We start from the raw sequence: 18,772 nt of genomic DNA on the forward strand, positions 1-18,772 counted from the left end.
ACCATCCATCCATTTTCGTTGCAGCTTATCCTCAGGAGGGATGCGGGGAGTGCTGCAGCCTATCCCAGCTGTCAACGGGCAGGAAGGAGGCGGGCGGGGTACACCCTGAACTGGTCGCCAGCCAATCGCAGGGCGCATTGAGACAAACAGCCGCACTCACAATCACACCTACGAGCAATTTAGTGTCTCCAATTAATGATGCGGGAGGAAACCGGAGTGCCCACCCAGAGAAAACCCACGCAGGCGGGTGCGGGATTGAACCCGGGACCTCAGAACTGTGAGGCCGACGCTTTACCCGCTGACCCACCGTGCCGCCCAACATGAGACTAGTGGGTAAATATTTTTTTTTTTTTTCCCCTCAGCAGATCATTTTTTTGCTTTCACATTGAGCGGGTTGTCCATCTTTAAATCGTTCACATTTTCGGAGCGCTGGCATTCTCACTTTGTTTCACGTTTTGCGCATATCGTAAATATTACGTAGTACTACGCCACGTACAAGCCCAAAACGAGGGAAACGTGGACAAGTGAGCTGACGTTGGCCGGATGTTGTGACGCCGTAAACAGCCAGAAAGTTTGAAGTTCCTCACGCAAACGACATACAAGAAAGTCAAAAGAACTGCATTTTTGTTTTGAATAAAATACATCAGTTTATTGTTTGAAAACATGGGAATATAAAGAAATAAGATGTTGATATCAGGTCTATTGTGGGTACTGTAGTATCCGTGCGTCAGATCTGGTGAAACCAAAAGCTGAACTTGGGTTGGTTGACTTCAGTGTGAGCACGTGAGTGTGAGTAGTGGCCTACAGCAGCTCCTTGCATGTCTTCCCATCTTGTGTTTTGACTATTTATCCAGTTCATTAAATTGCTGAAAAGTAAAATTGTGGCTCTCCTTATCCACAACGCAGGGTCGCTACATTTTGTACAAATTTTAATTTTCCCCACTTCTATGGAATTAGTCCCACCGGGATTTGAATTTAAAATGCCATAAAATTAAAAAAAAAAAAAACAGGATTTAAATTTGAAACGTAAAGTGATCACATTTTCAATAGTTGCTACAATTCGCCGTCTGAAATCCAAAGTCTTTGCCACCAGGCGGGGTTACCTCAGGTCAGAACCAAACAGCCAGCCAATCACAGATAGGCTTTCTCAGTCACGTGACGTCACATGCTAAGAAAGCGTAACTGCGATTGGCCGGCTGCTCGGCTCTGACCTGAAGTAACCCTGCCTGGTGCCACAGACGGCGAATTGTAGCCAGTTGAATTGTTAACATTGAAAAGTTACAAATATTGATAATGTCATCGCTTTCAATTTCAAATTTGAATCCTGGTTCAAGTGGTGGTCGAGGTACGGGTGGATTTAAAGTTCTGTGACAATACGGCAGCATTAAAAATCAAATGAAGTCTTCAAAAGTTCTATTTTGTGGAATTTTTTAAATTGGGAACAAACGGCAATTTATGGGAATTAACCGTGATAAAGCAGGAATTTACAAAAGTGGACGTTGACTTTTAATAGAGAATTTAAATACAGTTCAGGGGAAATATTATTTGCGCATAATCCTGATTAAACCAGATTTCAAAACTTTGGCTGCATTTCCAAAATGGCCCCCTTGAATTTCCAGAATCTTCCACCCGTTTTTTGGAAAAACTTCCCTCCACTAATTCCACAAGAATCCGGCCCAGCTTCGCCGTTAGGCGCACGATCCCCAGACCAAATCCCGACCGCCGTGGAGAGACCGTCAAAATACTCAGCAGGGTTCCCGCTTGGGGGTCCCGAAGAAAGACCTCAGCGACGTTTGCGTCTTGCTGCCGCTAGATGGCGCCGCTTCGGCTTCTTCCTGTCGTCGTCGTCCTTTTTCCTCTCGGCGTGCTGAGCGGGACAAGTTTGCAAATTATTACCGCCATCGAGTCTCCGAGAGCATTTCCGGGTCAAAGGTTACAAGATAAGAGGCAGTCACTTTTGAAAATTCCACTCGTAGGCCGGATGATTCCCGGAATGGACGCAGCGCTTACCGGGGAGCTCTGCTGGTTCCGAAGGCCCGCGGAGTCGCAAAGCTTCACCGTCTGCGCGGAAAGTTATTTTTACTTTAAAAGGACAAACATAAAAGAAAAAAATATGAAATGCAGTGCAGCGTTGAGATAAGAAAGACATGATGCATTTTTTGAAGCCATATTGTTTTGAATCCTCTGTCAAGAATGACTCATTTTGATATTTTGCTGACTAAAAAAAAAAGCATCAAAATGTTGTTATTGTTTATTTTTGGGAACCAATAGCATTTCAAGGAATTTCAAACGGGTGTCGCGTTAACAGCTTGATCGCAGAAGGAATAAAAAGTTGCCAGAGTGCATATAATATTCTATAATTCAAAAAGTATCTGGTTTTTTTCATACAAAAATGTGATATTGTCACTTTTCTTGTTTTCTCCTTTCATTATAAAAGGGTCATTTAACAGTCAAATTAAAAAAAAAAAACGATATATTCTAACATGGGTGGCACGGTGAAGCAGCTAGTAAAGCGTTGGCCTCACAGTTCTGAGGTCCCGGGTTCGATCCCGGACCCACCTATGTGGAGTTTGCATGTTCTCCCCGTGCCTGCGTGGGTTTTCTCCGGGTGGGCACTCCGGTTTCCTCCCACATCCCAAAAACACGCGACATGAATTGGACACTCCAAATTGCCCCTAGGTGTGATTGTGAGTGCGACTGTTTGTCTCTATGTGCCCTGCGATTGGCTGGCGACCAATCCAGGGTGTACCCCACCTCCTGCTATTTGACAGCTGGGATAGGCTCCAACACTCCCCGTGACTCTCGTGAGGATAAGCAGCTAAGAAAATGGGTGGATGGATGAATAAAATCTTGTACCTAGACGCAAAGTTGCCTGAGTGCGTTATCTTGGATCATTTTTTTTCCCCAAACAAAAATGTGATATCATGTAACTTTTCTAGTTTTTTTTCTTCATAAAGAAAAAAATTGCTCGGGTTATTTAACATTCCAAATGAAAAAAAAATAAAATGTGATATTTTCTAACATTGCATTTTCTTTTAAATTGCAGTAGCAAAACAGGAAGTTTCTATGCATCCATTTTCTTTGCCACTTATCCTCACGAGGGTGGTGTTGAGTGCCGGAGCCGATCCCAGCTGTCAATCGGTATGAGGCGGGGTCACATCGAGACAAACAGCAGTCGCACTCACAATCCCACCTTGAGGCAATTTAGAGCGTCGCATGTTTTTGGGAAGTGGAAGGAAACCGGAGTGCCCGGAGGAAAGCCAAGCGGGCACGGGGAGAACACGCAAACTCCACGCAGGTGGTCCGGAATTGAACCCAGGACCTCAGAACTGTGAGACAGACGCTCCACCGTGCCCAGGAAGGTTCCAAAAAGTGACAGGCAACTCTGTAAATTCTGCACCGCGACTACGAAAAGGCGCCACGACGCCACTCGCCTTTTTGACCGCCGCCGACACGGCGGCCTCCCGCAGCGCCGACCTGCCGATCCAGCGCACGTTCGCCGGCCGTGGCCGCGCCTCATCGCCGCCTCCCAGACGCAAAGTGTGGACCACGTACGTCCGGCGGATGTGCGAAAAGACGTGAAGCACCTGCCGCGATGACGCAAGCAAAATCGGGGAGCATCCGGACCTCAATGCAACAGTAACGTGGATTCATTTTTAATTGAGTAAAATATGAAAAATTGCACACAGCACATCTTAACCCGAAAACAGTCAGGTCACGTTTCAAGCGCTTTTTACCTCTCCCGCGTACTGGAGGGGGTTGCCAGTCAGCGGCGCTCCCAGGATGTTGCCGAGGTGGGCGCACAGCGCCGCCTGCTGTTTCTTTTCGGAATCGTCCACCTCCGCCAGCGGAACGCTGGGAAACTCCCACAAGCCCGCCAGCAACCCTGACCAAACCACGTGGGATTGTGTACAGATGTGAATTTTTTCCAGCGGGTGATTACATCACAGCATCTAAAACAGTTTCCACGACGATTCACGTACATAAAAACAGAAATGCAAATAAAAAGACAAAATTGCAAACCTTTATTTGGTCCTTTCACCAGCAGGAACTCGTCCTCGCCATCTCCTCCACGTCGGGTCGGGACGCACGTCAAGGTTCGCTCCACCCTGGGGGGCTTCTTGGCCGGCTTCCTCGGGAAGTTCTGGACCCCCAGCTCCTCGTCCCACGGCTCGGTCGGACACAGCCGGCACGTTCCGCTGGCGCCTGGGCGACGGGTGCCCGCCCGGGCACAAAATGAGAAGAAGTTCCGCAAGGGGAAAAAAAAAAAACAAGATGACAACTTACCGCATTCTTCGATGTCTGGGAGTGCCGGGGGCTTCGTGCCCTTTGACCCCAAAAACTTCCTGGAATTCTGCTCTTGTCTGGCGTGAACCTGCACAAAAAATGTTCCGTCCACCATGCGTAGCGCCATCTATTGACCAGCTGGGACTAAAGTACAGTAAAGCCTCGGTCCTCGAACGAAAATTTCCCGATTTTTTTGCTTCCGTTTTCAAACGAAAATCGGTACTCTAACGCCGCCGTATTGCGCGCGGCCAGACCAGCTGACCCACGACGCTCTTTGTTGTGAATTCCCACACCGCCGAAAAAAAAACACGGAAATAACATCGTGCGCGAGGCGCAAGCAGTTGACCCACGACGTGTTTCGTTATTGTCAATTTGAACGCCGCCTGAAAAAAACCCTACATTTTAAGCAAAAAATAAATATATTTCTTCATCTATTTTATTATCTAAAATATTTAAACTATACATGTATATCTACTACGCTGTTTATGATAAGGAAAAGCTAAAAAAAATGCTTTTAAAAGCCTCATTTTTGAGGCTTGGAACGCATTATATCTTTTTCTATTCATTGTATTGGGAAACATCGATTTGGTTTTGGAACAAATCACTTCTCAAACCGTTTTCTGGAACGGATTGTGGTTGAGAACCGAGGCGTGGCTTTATCTGAAAAAAAAAAAAAAAAAAAACCTGGAAATGACATAACGTGTGCGGCGCAACCAGCGGACTTTTGTTATTGTGTATAACGCAGCCTCTGTACACAGACATGTCCCGGTAGTGAATGTTGTTTTTCTTCTTATGGAGGACGACCGTATTTACCCCCAATCATGGCTCCAAAGAAGTCAAGTTGCTGGTTTAACGTGACTCTGCACTGGGGGCCGAGTCGCTCCAGATACGGCAATGCGCTCCCAGCCTAGCGTACTCTACTACTAAAGCATACATGTTTAGCAAAAAAAATATATACATATTTCTTAAATTATTTTATTATACAAAGTATTTAAACTATACATGTATTTCTACTATGCAGTTTATTATCAGGAAAAGATTTTTTAAAAAAAGCTTTAAAAAGCCTCATTTTCTAGGCTTGGAACACATTATTTCATTTTCCATTCATTGTAATGGGAAACATCGATTTGGTTTTTGAACAAGTCACTTCTGGTATCTGCACTGCTACTTAAATACAGCGTGTGAGTACTTTTGGTTGTACCTTGAGGTAAGAGTGGCAATGAGAGCGTACGGGACACTGCTGGCACAAGGGCCCCTTAGGGGTGCACACCCGGGCCCCAAGTTCCATCATGGCCTGGTTGAAGTCCCCTGGTCGCCCGGGGTCCACCAGCGTGTTCGCCAGGGCCCTGAAACACAACAGACCAGACCCAAATACTCATATCAGCGATTCTATTTGCTGCAGGGCTTCGTGCCCGGCCCACTCAAATTTCACAGCTAACGGACTCACCAAAGGGCCTCCGTGACCGCGGGACTCGTGCAGTCGGCCCCGACGGCCCTCATGCGACACAGGACCCGTATCACGTTGCCGTCCACGGCCCCGGTAACCTAGGCGACGAGCGACGCGGTCATTTCGCGGCGTTAAAAGCGACGTGCGTGCGTGCGTGCGTGTCGGCTAACATGGCCCAGCGCGATGGAGCCGACGGCCGCGGCGGTGTAGCGGCCCACCCCGGGGAGCCGTCGCAGGAGCTCGTCCGCCGTGTCGGGCATCCGTCCTCCGAGCTCCGACACCACCTGACATTTTTTTTTTTTTTTTTAACATCGCGTCAAACGTGCTAACATTTTGCAAGGCGCCGTCGTTAATTAAATGTTTCAAAATAAAGCGCAGGAACTCACCTTTCGGGCGCCTTCGTGCAGTCGCTTCCCTCGTGAATAGTAGCCGAGTCCCGCCCACATCTGATTCACCTCCTGGTCATGAACAAAAATCAATGGATTCAAACTTGATTTAAAAAAAAAAAAAAAATGTTTTTAATTAAGATGGGAGGCGTAAGCGGTCACCTCTAAAGTCGCAGCTGCGAGATCCGCAACGGTGGGCCATCGCTGAAAAACAGCAGACGTGTGATTTGACTGACTGAAAAGCAGACGGGGGGTCCCGGGGGCTGCAAGCCCCCCCCCCGGGCTTTTCAGCATTTTACCATCATAAAATCAACACAAACGGAAGCATTTGAATCCAATTTTCAAGTATTTTGAACGGAAACGATCACAATGATGAGAGTAAACGCGCCTGATTTGACCAAAGGGAGCAGGTTCAAGTCACAATTGAGTCGAGTTTACATCACATGACAGTCATGTGATTTGAGTGAAAAAAAAAAAAAAAAGACTAAATTAAAAAAATAAATAAATAAAAAATGGTCCGAGGTCCGGAAGCATGATCACCAATTTTAACGTGCAAAATTTTATAAATTGTATTCTGACTGAAATATATCTAGTACATCTATAAATAAATGCTATCCTGTTTTCAAAATGTACACAATATGTTATGTATTTATTTATCCGTTATTCATATTTATTTAGTGATTATTCGCCACCTATTTCTAGTTATTTATTTATTATTTACACGTTGTTCATTTATTTATTATTTATTTGTTATTCATTTCTATTTATTTAGAATTTATTCGTTATTCATTTGTATTTATTCATTTATTCGTTATTTATTTATTTACCTTTACCCCCCCAAAAATTACAAATTCAAATTCAATTCCGTAGACGACTAAATTGAATTCAGATTTGCATGATGGCGCGCAAGTGTGCTTTCGTCGCGTGTATACCGTAGCCACTCAAAAACGTTTGAATTTCTTGTTTTAGTAAATGATTGAACGCATGAATTTGACAACATTTATTAACGTCCTGTTTCGTTACCGGTAAATAACACGGATATTTTTACAAGTAATTGCTTCTGAACTGTCACCTCGTTATCGACGACCCAGTCTGCAACTGGGGTGGGTCGTTTCGGCGGATCTTGCCTCTCAATCCCAGTAAACGAGGGTTGAAGTCCGGCTGGTTTGTCGGCCTTGGGTTGACATCCCAATGTAGCAGCTACGGAAAATTATGTTTTCCTTGCTTCCGGGTGTTTTTATCGTTTCGCATGATCGTCCAATGCCTCGAAACCTCCTGATCCATCCTCAATAGTATCCCGACACTCCGCGCGCAGGCTCTACTAGCGCGATCGCTTTTGCGAACGAAGTTGCTTACGGCCCCGTCACACCACGACGTTCCGGTCGGCGTTTGAGGAAACGTTGGTAGTCGCCCACGGTCGCCGGTATCGCGCCGGGAGAGCGTTGTTTGAACCGCTAGCGAACGTCAATGATCGCTGGGAATCGGCGGAGAACGCCGGTCCGGAAGAAAAAAAAAAGTTTTGAACATGCACAAAAGTTCTCACCGAGACCAGCGTTCATCAACGTTTAATTTTAAACGTTCAAGAACGTCCGTGGAACGTTTTACTCACGTTTGGCTATCGTTAGTCAGTCGTTACCGTAGCGTGACTTGGTTGTCACTTCATCGTTAGCTTTGCAGTGAACGACTCACTGGCGACCAGTCAACGACCACTGAAGAATCCCGTAGCGCAAACAGCGTGTAGCTAAAGTCAAACGAACGCACCCCTCCTTTTCTTCGTCTCGGCGGCATGATGCTGACTGTTCAAACTCACGACAACAACTGAAGCCAGTATGAAATTTCCAACGTTTTCGTTCCTGTTCCACTGTCAAAATGACACGCTAGCAAAACGCTATTCTGTCGTTATTCACCCGTTGAGTCAAACGTTCAACACGCTCGTCTAACTTGTCGCGCGCCAGTGACACGTTAGCACACGCTAATGGTTTTTAGGGGTATCTTATTCGGTCGCTGTTACACGCTTCTCGTGCGTTAGACACACATTAAGTCACGCATTCGACACACGCTAATCACACGCCAGATCTGCCATCCCCGCTTGAGAACGCTGAAAAATAGAACGATTGAAATGTTCAGAGAACATTCTTCTTCCCAACGATATTGACGATTTCTCGTTCCATCCAATCCCGTCGGAACTTGTTTTTGACATTTCTATCGATTTCCGTCACTCGCGAAGGCTCTTTCCTCCCGAGCGCCGCCATTGGGTCCACTCGCTTGCCCCGTTCCGCATTCGACCAATCAACAGACGCGTATCGCATTTTCCACCACGCTTGCAAAAGTCGGATCGGAGAATGAACGACTGTGGATTCTGGCATGGGTTACGGTTGGAATAATGCAGAAAAACTGATTTTTTTTTTTCATCTATACAATTTAAAAAGAATGAAAAATCACGTCTGAAACAGTCACAGGACTTCAAAAAAGCAGTTCAAAGCACTCGACGGACTTTAACGTGTACCTTCAACCATTTTTTGTAGTAGTCGATGACTGTCGCCACTTGGGTCTGCTGCAGCATGACCTCTGACACCCACACTGGAACAGAAAAAAAATTAATTCAAAATAAACGGAGCCGCAAAAAACTGCATCACGCAGCGACGCTCTTTGAAGTACCTGCGTAAGTTCTTATGTTGACGTCGGTCTCGATTTGCGCCTAACGGAATCACACAAAGAGCTCGTCAGACCGTTTAAGTCTTTTCATTTCTCTAAAATTGTACTCACTGCTGGTAACATGACACATAATAAACGAAACGTGACAAAAAGCAGGCCGAACAAACACATTTAAAAATGTAACAAAAAATTATCAGACATGAAATCGGACACACAAAAAAAGGCAATGTTGGAAAAATTTGAAATATCCGATTTTTAAATATTTTTTTGTGTGTGGGGCTTGTCATAGATTTGGGGAAAAAAATATATAAAACTGGAAAAAAAAAAAAAGTCTGGCGGCAGCTGGTAAAGTTTTTGTCTGTATGACAATTGTGCTGCCCCCTGGTGGACAATGTGTACACAACAGAGGAGGGACATAGGCTGGAACGGATTAATGGCATTCATATTTATTTCATTGGGCCAAGAAGGTTTTTTTTTTTCATTTTATATTTTGTAAGATAAAAGAGTTTTCAGAATTTTCTACATTTTTACATGTAATTTCTTTTTGGTTCACATATGTTTACAATGGGATGGCACAGTGAACTCAGCTGGGAAAGTGTTGGCCTCACAGTTCTGAGGACCCGGGTTCGATCCCGGCCCCGCCTGTGTGGAGTTTGCGTGTTCCACCCCGCGCCTGCGTGGGTTTCCTCCCACATTCCAAAAACATGTGACATTAATCGGACACTCTAAATTGCTCCAAGGTGAGATTGTGAGTGCAGCTCCTTGTGACCATTGTGAGGATAAGCGGTGAAGAAAATGAATCGATGGATCTGACGAATTATCAGACATAAAAAGGCAATGTTACAGAACTTTTCAATGTCCTATTTTTACAATTTGTTGACTTTATGTGTGGAGCTTGTCATAGACGGGGGGAAAATATATAAAATCATAAAAAGAGTCTGTAAAAAAAAAAAAAAAAAATGTGTGTGTGAGTCATAATTTCACACCAGCGTCCTCCAGGGCAGCTCCCTCTTCTCCAGGTCGTACCAGCTCAGGAGGCGAGTCCGCAGGCGGCCAACGTCGGCAGGCTCACGGAAGTTATGGTACGGGGGGAGCGAAGTGCCGACTGAAGGTTCTTCTGCGGCGGGGCACACACAACGCAATTCAGGGGAGGGGGGCGCAAAAAAAAAAAAAAAAAATATATATATATATATATATATATATATATATATATATATTTTTTTTTTTTAGTGAACAGTAGTAGAGTGCTACTCCGTGCTCCTGGCAGATGTTTTCATTTTGCATTGGTGCACATTTGGGTGGACATGTAGCCTATTTTTATTTCCCTTGACTTAAATTACTGGATGCTTGCTACGGCAATTTGGTATTTGCTTGAAATTTTGAAAGTCAATTCTCGAGATTTACGAATTGCACACGTGACCTACTTGCGTGTAGCAGTATAGCAAAATGGGCAAAGAAATAAGATTCATGTGAGACTTCTTAAGTTTATGTTGTCAACAGAGTGAGCTGGCTGGCTGTCGTATTTTCGTATTTTTCACTAAATCGTGTCGTGGCGCTGTCACGTTACCGTCTTTTGCACGCGTCCTCTGCCTCTTCCGCTTCGGCTTCACATTTTCCATAATTTCCAGAGATTCATTCTTCACCCCACGCATATTTACACGTAACGCACTCATCCGAAGGCGCATTTAAAAGCGACTACAAGTATTTCACTCCTCCAGTGAGTATTTTTTTTTTTTTAAAGCAGGAACGCTTGAATTGTTTACTTCCACTCGCGCTATTTTAAAGTAACGCCCATCCTGTCGTCGCCCAATCGGCTGCGAGGAAATTGTCGCGAAAGAAAACGCCACTTCCGTGGAAAAAAAAAAATGGAACTTAATTTAAAAAGAAAATAACAAAACAAAAATAAAACGATCTACATCTGACAGAGTAAATTAATAGTGTTTATTAACATTTTTTACAACTGTTCAAAAAATAATCTATAAATAAAATAATAAAATATCACCCAACATATTTTTAAATAAAAAAACAGATTGCGACTATAAAAATAAGCTAAATTGCCTTCATTGTTCATAACCAATGAAGGTTGTGTTCATATTTTTAATTTTAACCATAATTGATCAAATCATTTATTTGGTTTCGTTGTGCTTTGTTGGAATAAATGGGAAAATTTGTAAAATAAATGAACAAAAAAATATAAATATTATATATTGTGAATATTTACGATCAAACACATACTGAAATAATTAATTAGTCCATGCCACAAATGCGTTGAAATAAAGTATTTATTTAAAAAAAAAAATATTGAATCCGCATTTCTACATTTAACCAGCAGATGTCGCAAAACACAAGATGGCCGTGGTCAACCCCGTAAAGTGGAAATCTGCCGTCTGCTGGCGATTCCCTAATAATAATAATAAAAAAATAAAAAAACGTACTTTTTGATCCTTTCTTTGATGCTTCTTTTCCAAATCGTTCGAAGGTGGTTGCTCGCTGGCGGAGTGAATAAACCCGGCGGAGGGGTGGAAGTGGGAGGTGTGGGGGGGGGGGGTCGTCGGCATGGCAGCTGGCGCCCTGGGAGAGACTGACAAGGAGGAAGAAGAAAGGGGAGGGGAGCCCACATGAAAGCCACATAACAAGGAAACGAGCACGGCGCAGCCTTCATTTTTATGCGTTCCGATAACAACGGAGGGCGCAGCTGCGACCGGGGGCGACAGAGCAAATCCTCCGTCCGCGCCGCGAGCTCGAGCGGCCGCTTTGCCCGAGCTGGAGCGACTCGTTCCCGGCGCCCTCGGAGCCGTCATGGGTGAGGAGGATGAATGAAAGTGGCCTTGAATCCGTCGTCATCCCCGAGGCGGGGGTGGCGAAGAAAGGGAGAGGGAGAAAGCGATAGGGGAGCAGGCCGCCACCATGTCTTGACGGGACGCGCAAACAAAAGGTTGTGCTAGCAGCGCTACTTTACTCGCAATATGGACGGAAACGCTCCATTCGGGGCTCATTTGGCTCACCTAGAAAATAAAACTAAACTAAACAAAACGGACATTATTACTCAACGTTTTTATCCCTCGGATATAAAAGAAAAAAATTGAGGGTGGTTGGTTTGTTCTCCTTAAGTTTGGGAATCAAAATATTTACTTTTTATCATTCTCATTTTTTGACCTCCTGAAGACAATAATTAGCTGTACGTGAACTCCCGTTTATCGCGGGTGATACGTTCTCGATCCAACCGCGTAGGGGAAAGTCCGCAATATAGAAAACCATGGGGGGAGTCTTTTCAACTTTTTTACCATTCCCTTGTTTTAAAACGTAAAAAATTATTCAAACTTAAACTAATTAAAATGGACCTTTTAAACATATCCATCCATTTGCCGTTTATCCTCACGTGGGTGGCGGGAAGTGCTGGAGCCCACCCCAGCTGTCCAAGAGCAAGAGGCGGGGTACACCCTGAACTGGTTGCCAGCCAATTGCAGGGCACAAAGAGACAAACAGTCGCACTCACAATCGCACCTAGGGGCAATTTAGAGTGTCCAATTAATGTTTTTCGGATGTGGGAGAAACCGGACCGCCCGGAGGAAACCCACGCAGGCACGTGGAGAACATGCAAACTCCAAACAGGCGGGGCCAGGATCAAACCCGGGTCCTCAGAACTGTGAGGCCAACGCTTTACCAGCTGCTCCAAACAAATGTCAACCAAAAAGAAATATATATTCTGAAAACAATCTTATCTTCCAATATATAAAATGAAAAAAAAAACTTCTTGGCCCAATGAAATAAATTTAGATGCCAGTAATGCGTTCCAGCCCTTGCGCCCCCTCTGTTGTTTACACATTGTCCACCAGGGGGCAGCACAATTGTCATACAGACAAAAAAAGTTTCACAACCAAGCGACTCCGTTTATCATTTTAAGTCAGCGCTGATATAATTGCATTAAGGACCCCAGTTGAAACGATAACGTCACGTACCTGTGTCCGAGTCAGAGGCGCCCGGCTCGCCCCAGTTGGTGGAGGACGGCGGCGAGGAGGACGAAGAGGAGCTGAGCGGCGGCGAGGAGGCCGACTTGCGCTCCAGCTCGGGCCGAGGTTCGCTGCTCACGCGACGAGGCATCACGCTGCGGGTGCTGCTCAAGGACGGCCTGGTGGAGCCCGGCGACGGCGTGCTGGCCATCCACTACCTGGTGAGAAAACAAGACAACACATATATCTAGTATGATCTAAAGTGTATATCTATATCTACCGTAATTTCCAGACTACAGAGTGCACCGGATTATAAACCTCACCCAGTGCAGTTGTAAAGGAAATACCGTTTGGTACATAAATAAGCCGCACCTGTGTAAAAGCCGCATTGAAACGAGATACTTACAAAGACGGTACACAGAAAAACCTTTCAAAGTTTTAATACCTGAGTTTAGTTTTTTTAACATACCAACAACACAGTAGCGGTAACAGAGCCGGTTAAAAAAAAAAAAAAAAAAAGAAAAAAAACAGACCGGTAAAAGTCACTTCCTCGGCACATATATTCGGCCGGGCTCACTCTTACCTTTTCCGCTCGAGTGCCCCCTTGCCTCGGTACACAGAAAGAGTTTAACGCTAGCGCCACGCTAAAAATATGTTTGCACGGTGCTAGCATTAGCGCGGCGCCAGCATTAGTGCGGTGCTGGCGTTAGGGCAATTGAAGCCATATCGGCAGCGAGTAAACAAGAAATATGTTTGTCTTTATGACATGTTTTGTGACGTACTTGACTTCAATCGCTTGAAATTGATTACCATAATTCCCGGCCTACAGAGCGCACCTGGTTATAAGCCTCAGCACACAGAAAGAGTTGAAACGCAAGCACCGCGCTAACGGTTGCGCCGCACTAACGCTAGCGCCGCATCACTGCATAAACCGCAGGGTTGAAAGCATGTGGAAAAAAAAGTCACGTCTTGTAGGCAGGAAATTACGATAATTGTGTGAAACAGCCCGAGATGATTGTCATGAAACTCATCGGTGAGACTCGTAGGCCTGAACTCATCAGTCATAATCGATTAATTTGTTGATTAAAATAATAATTAGAGGGGAAAAAAAGTCTGCTTTCATGGAGAACTACTGAAATCTGAAATTGATTTTACACTAAACAAAATAGTTGTCGATTTAGTTGATACTCGAATAATTGTTGCACCTCTATAATATATATCCATCCATTTTCTTTGCCGCTTATCCTCACGAGGGTCACGGGGAGCGCTAACAACTGACAAATAAATCAAACAATCAAGTGGATTCATCGCCCAGCAGTCGCGCAGACCGCCCTGACGTTTGTCGCGTGCTCTGCGGCGCCCCCCTCAGGGTAAGAACTTCATCGGGGACCTGCTGAACGACGGCAAAATCCGCTGGGTGGAGACGGGCCAGACCTTCAACTCGCCCAGCGCCTGGGCCACGCACTGCAAGCGGCTGGTCAACCCGGCCAAAAAGTCCGGCTGCGGCTGGGCCTCGGTGCGCTACCGCGGCCAGAAGCTGGCCCAGTACAAGACCACCTGGCTGCACAAGTACCAGCCCAGCGCAGACATGGTGATATTTCCATATTTTCCATATATATGTTTGAGGTTCATTAACATTTTTGAGCCAATCGAAAAGCATTGCGGTCGGTTTCCCGATAATTTTGCTCACGGTGTATTCGTGTCCCTGACGTCAGAGTCTGGTGAGCGAGGAGGACGACGAGGAGGACGAGGAGGAAGGGAAATCGGCCGTGCAAGCCGAAGAGAAGAACAGAAACAACAAACCTGGAGGATTACAGGGTACCCCCCCCCCCTTCACCCTTCTCTTCCCCCCCCCCCCCCACCCGTAGTCACTCCTTTGCAATCTGTTTCCTATTTTGGAGAAGGACGGAGGGAGGGAGGCTGTGTAACGCGACGTCTTCCTTTCTTTACACCCTTGAAAAAAACGTTGATATGTCCTGGCCTGACTCCAACTTGGTTGTTTTCCTTCCTGCGTGGACTTGTCGGGTTGAAATCTGAAAAAAAAAAAAAACAATATACAGCACACTGAAATCGAGGACGCCTTATTTGGCGACTGTAGTCGACCAGTCGGGACGCGCCTTAGCCTTTCCACTTTGAAGGAAAACGGGGTACGCTTCGTTCCGTATGAAAGAAATCCAACACAAGTTGTGCTTATGACTCAGATCCAGCAATTAAACCTCTTCAACCTTTTCTGCACCTTAAACCATTTTGCCGGATCATCATATGAGCATTAGAAGAAGTGATTTTAAATTTTCAGCTCAATTGTGTTAGGTAGTCGGGAGTCCCGTTTCCCTTCAACGAACAGGTCCCATTTTTTAAAATCCCTTGTAGCACTCTTTGCTAATTTTAATTTTGTACTTATATGGTAGGTAGGTGGTTAGCTTGAATTAATTTAGTTTGTCCCGGTGGCACCGTGTTTTTTTCGGTTCCAGACGCTCTGGCGCCGAGGCGAACGGACAGAGAGAGAATCCCCGTCAGATACTGCAGTCTGGGCACCAGAGACGCTTCCAGGTCAGCGCTTCTTAAAAAAAAAAAAAAAAAAAAAATTGGCAATGTTTACCGTTCAACTCCAGCAGAGAGCGCTAACGAGGTGACCTTGCCGTCCTCAGGGATCCTCACACGCTGGTGGAGCTGTCGGCCTTCTCGGCCATCAACCGGTTCCAGCCTTTCAACGTGGCCGTGTCCAGCAACGTGCTTCTGCTCATGGTACCACGCGCACGACTCGAGATATGTACATGTAGATTTTGTACATGCCTTTCGCTCACTCGTGCGTATCTCCTGCGCAGGACTTCCACTGTCACCTGACCACCAGCGAGGTGGTGGGATACTTGGGGGGACGCTGGGATACGAACACACAACGTGAGTCTGACCCGAGATTCAGATGAATAAATTAATAAGTGCACATCAGTCAAATTACGTGCTAGTCCAATCAAAGTTGAGTTCCTCTCTAGTTTGTTGCTCTTGGGCTTCTTTCAGTGCTGACCGTCTTACGGGCCTTCCCTTGTCGGACGAGGCTGGCGGACAGAGACACTGCCTCTGCTGTCGAGGAGGAGGTACTGCGTGCAAGCACACAATTTGACCCAAAGCCTTAAGTTAACCATCCATCCATCAATCCCTCCATCCATCCATTTTCTACCGCTTCTTGGGGTCGGGTCGCAGGGGAAGTAGCTCCAGCAGGGATACCCAGCTTACCCTTTCCCCGACCACTTCTTCCAGCTCTTCAGGAGGGATCCCGAGGCGTTCCCAAGCCAACTGAGAGACATAGTCTCCCAAGCGTGTCCTGGGTCGTGCCCGGGGTCTCTTTCCAGTGGGACACGCCCGGAACACCTCACCAGGGAGGCGTCCGGGAGGCATCCGAATCAGATGCCTGGTAGGGTCACCCATGGCAAAAAGGTCCTAGGTGAGAGACCAGACAAACTGGGACTCCAAAATCCTCATGACGAGTACAAAAATTTGGATCTTGGTTTCCCTTCCCCGGATGCGGGTCACCCCACCCAAAAAAGCCAGGCCTGGAAGTGGGGCTCGAAGGCGAGCGCCAGGTGGCCGGGCCTGCACCCATGGGGCTCGGTCGGGCACATCCAGAAAGGGTAACGTGGGTCCCCCATCCGTGGGCTCACCACCTGTGAGAGGGTCTGGTGCGATATGAGCTGGGTGGTGGCCGAAGGCGGGGACCTTGGCGATCTGATCTCCGGCTCCAGAAACTAGCTCAAAGTTAACCAAAGACTTTTTTTTTTTTTTTAATTTTCCGCTTTTGCCTCCAGATCTGCCAGAACTTGTTCATGCGTGGCTTGTCGCTGGTGGGCTGGTACCACAGTCACCCTCGAGGTCCGGCCCTGCCGTCGCTGCAGGACATCGATTCCCAGATGGACCACCAGCTGCGGCTGCAAGGATCCAACAACGGCTTCCAGCCGTGCCTGGGCGTCATCTGCGGTACCTCCGCCTCGGGACTTTTACAGTACACTTGTGTCGTGTTTGAAAATAATGCAGATGATCGAACTTTTCCAGGACCGTACTACCACGGCAATCAAGGCGTGGCCTCCACCATAACGCCGTTCTGGGTCGTACCTCCGCCAGAGGTGAGCACGGATCAGTTTAGACTGGGTCGGAGGCGCGTAACTACCGTGTGGCCCGTGACAAAAAATGAGTTTGGCATCCCTGCATTGAGGCATTCTTTTTCGGTATTTCATCGCAGCAAAGACCCAACGACTACGGCATCCCGGTGGCTGTGGAGGTCACGTACGTTCAGGATAACTTCCTCACCAGCGACGTCCTCAACGAGATGGTATAACGAGTGCCGGAGAAAAAAAAAATAATAATACGTGGCGCGATGGAGTCCTGAATATGAAAGTGTTGGCAGGTGCTGCTGGTGGACTTCTACAAGGCCGCCCCCGACCTCGTCCACTTCAACCAGTACTGGTGTCCCGACACCACCATGATGGACAAGATTAAGGTGAGAGAGTCACTTGTGCGCAGTAGAACCAGTCGCTGTGATTTGACGTATTTGACACCGCCTCCCTCCGCTCTTAGAAGATTACAAACAGAACACACACCTGCAACTATATATCTGCGGGCATGACAGAGTACACATGAGTGACTGCAGTGTAACGATCAAATCCAGGATTACGGCAAATGACTTCAATCAGTTTCTATAATCTAGGCATACATTTGTCAAAAATTAACATTTGGAAAGAAAAAAATCAAATGGAAAAAAAAAAAATCACAGAAATCCTCACTTATTGTCAATACGTTTTGTGCATTTTGTTTTCCCAACATTATATCCCCCCCCCCCACACACACACACAATTATGAGCAAAATTTATTTGTGGTCGGGCCTGGTCGATATCCACTATAAAAACACTCAATATTGACATCATTAAATAAATTGTAAATAATTAATTTTGGCCACCTCTTTTTGCTTTAATTTGATTGACATTGTGCTACTCCTTCTAAAGTGTGCAGCTTGGCCACCTGGGGGAAGTATAAAAGACATGTACAGATGTACGTGGCGCCTAAGTAAGCCGAAGTAAAGAGTTAATAATTTAGGTAATAGTTCAAAGATGCTATTTGTTAGCCCATCTGTTATTTTGAATTGTTAGCATTAAAGGGGAATTCCGCTAGTTTGGATTAACGATATATCCGATAGAGCATGTCATGCGTACTGTATCTTGAAAACATGATGTTAATCCTCTCACATTTAATGGTGTTTTGAGAAAACCTTTATTAGCAATTATGAATTTTCATGGGTGCCGCCATTTTGGGGAGTCAGATGACCTACGTGCGCGGGCATGACGTGTAACGTGCCCCAACAAAGGCATCGGGACACAATTATGGCCAGCGCTGATTTCTAGGATTTATCATCTCATGAAGAAATAGCAGTATCGGTTGATCGGGAGGACGGAGGAATACGGAGGCCCGACGCCGGAACTCGCTCGTCAAGACTCCGCGTCGTTCCTGTCCGAAGAACCATCAAAATATTCAATATTATTTACAGCCACCGGTTCAAATCTGTCCGGACGTATTTCTCCGTCTTCCCGATCAACCGACACTCTAGTTCACTGCGCTGGATCTGTTTTCCTCTGCGCTGAGAAGTGTGTGACGAGTGCGCAAATGCTCGGTTGCGCAGCTTTTGCATACATTGTTAAATCCTAACCGCCGGAATTCCCCTTTGAGCTAAAAATGACGTGGGCTGTTTTAACTATCCATTTTTTTTATGTTTAGTGAGAGAGTAAAAGTGTGGGTACACCTTTTTAATATATATATACATTTTTTGTCTTCCCCACTCCCAACTTCAAGGGCTCGCTGAGCTGCCACGCCCCCAAGGACCAAGCCTACTCGCAGATCCTGGAGCACGTCTACAGCCAGCTGAGTGGCGTGCAGTGAGACCTGCAAACTGGTCGGCTCGTGCCAAATTTCAATTTGCTTTTCTTTATCGACACGATGAGGCACAAAGTTCAAAGGCGTTTTTTTTATTATTTTTTTTTTGTCTTTGGGGTGAATGTTCATGTTTT

The 18,772-nt window shown here is 46.0% G+C and overlaps 2 protein-coding genes across 7 annotated transcripts; one reads left to right on the forward strand and one right to left on the reverse strand.

The window, feature by feature from the left end:
• Positions 1-13: 13 nt before the first annotated feature.
• mutyh (mutY DNA glycosylase) lies at positions 14-11,406 on the reverse strand. 6 transcript variants are annotated; one of them, XM_061825576.1, is made up of 15 exons: positions 11,211-11,406; positions 9,762-9,892; positions 8,779-8,818; positions 8,627-8,700; positions 6,283-6,324; positions 6,121-6,192; positions 5,953-6,018; positions 5,735-5,832; positions 5,489-5,633; positions 4,288-4,375; positions 4,024-4,206; positions 3,738-3,886; positions 3,435-3,587; positions 1,956-2,061; positions 14-1,867 (listed from the first exon to the last, which is right to left on the reverse strand). In XM_061825576.1, the coding sequence occupies exons 1-15, from the start codon at positions 11,404-11,406 to the stop codon at positions 1,746-1,748; spliced, it is 1,665 nt and encodes a 554-aa protein (XP_061681560.1). In that variant the 3' UTR covers positions 14-1,745. The 6 variants fall into 6 exon arrangements, 5 of the variants coding, with proteins under 5 accessions (XP_061681560.1, XP_061681559.1, XP_061681562.1 ...); XM_061825575.1 differs by having other exon boundaries at positions 19-1,867; positions 5,905-6,018; XM_061825578.1 differs by having other exon boundaries at positions 20-1,867; positions 2,011-2,061; positions 5,905-6,018.
• An 11-nt stretch (positions 11,407-11,417) lies between these two features.
• On the forward strand, positions 11,418-18,721 carry mpnd (MPN domain containing). The gene is made up of 13 exons (XM_061825586.1): positions 11,418-11,578; positions 12,750-12,946; positions 14,095-14,316; positions 14,441-14,543; positions 15,197-15,275; positions 15,374-15,470; positions 15,551-15,623; positions 15,741-15,817; positions 16,526-16,694; positions 16,770-16,840; positions 16,957-17,046; positions 17,122-17,214; positions 18,558-18,721. The coding sequence occupies exons 1-13, from the start codon at positions 11,575-11,577 to the stop codon at positions 18,642-18,644; spliced, it is 1,362 nt and encodes a 453-aa protein (XP_061681570.1). The 5' UTR covers positions 11,418-11,574; the 3' UTR covers positions 18,645-18,721.
• Positions 18,722-18,772: the final 51 nt, after the last annotated feature.

Source organism: Syngnathoides biaculeatus, chromosome 7, assembly GCF_019802595.1.
Source record: "Syngnathoides biaculeatus isolate LvHL_M chromosome 7, ASM1980259v1, whole genome shotgun sequence".
In the NCBI taxonomy this organism is placed as follows: Eukaryota; Metazoa; Chordata; class Actinopteri; order Syngnathiformes; family Syngnathidae; genus Syngnathoides; species Syngnathoides biaculeatus.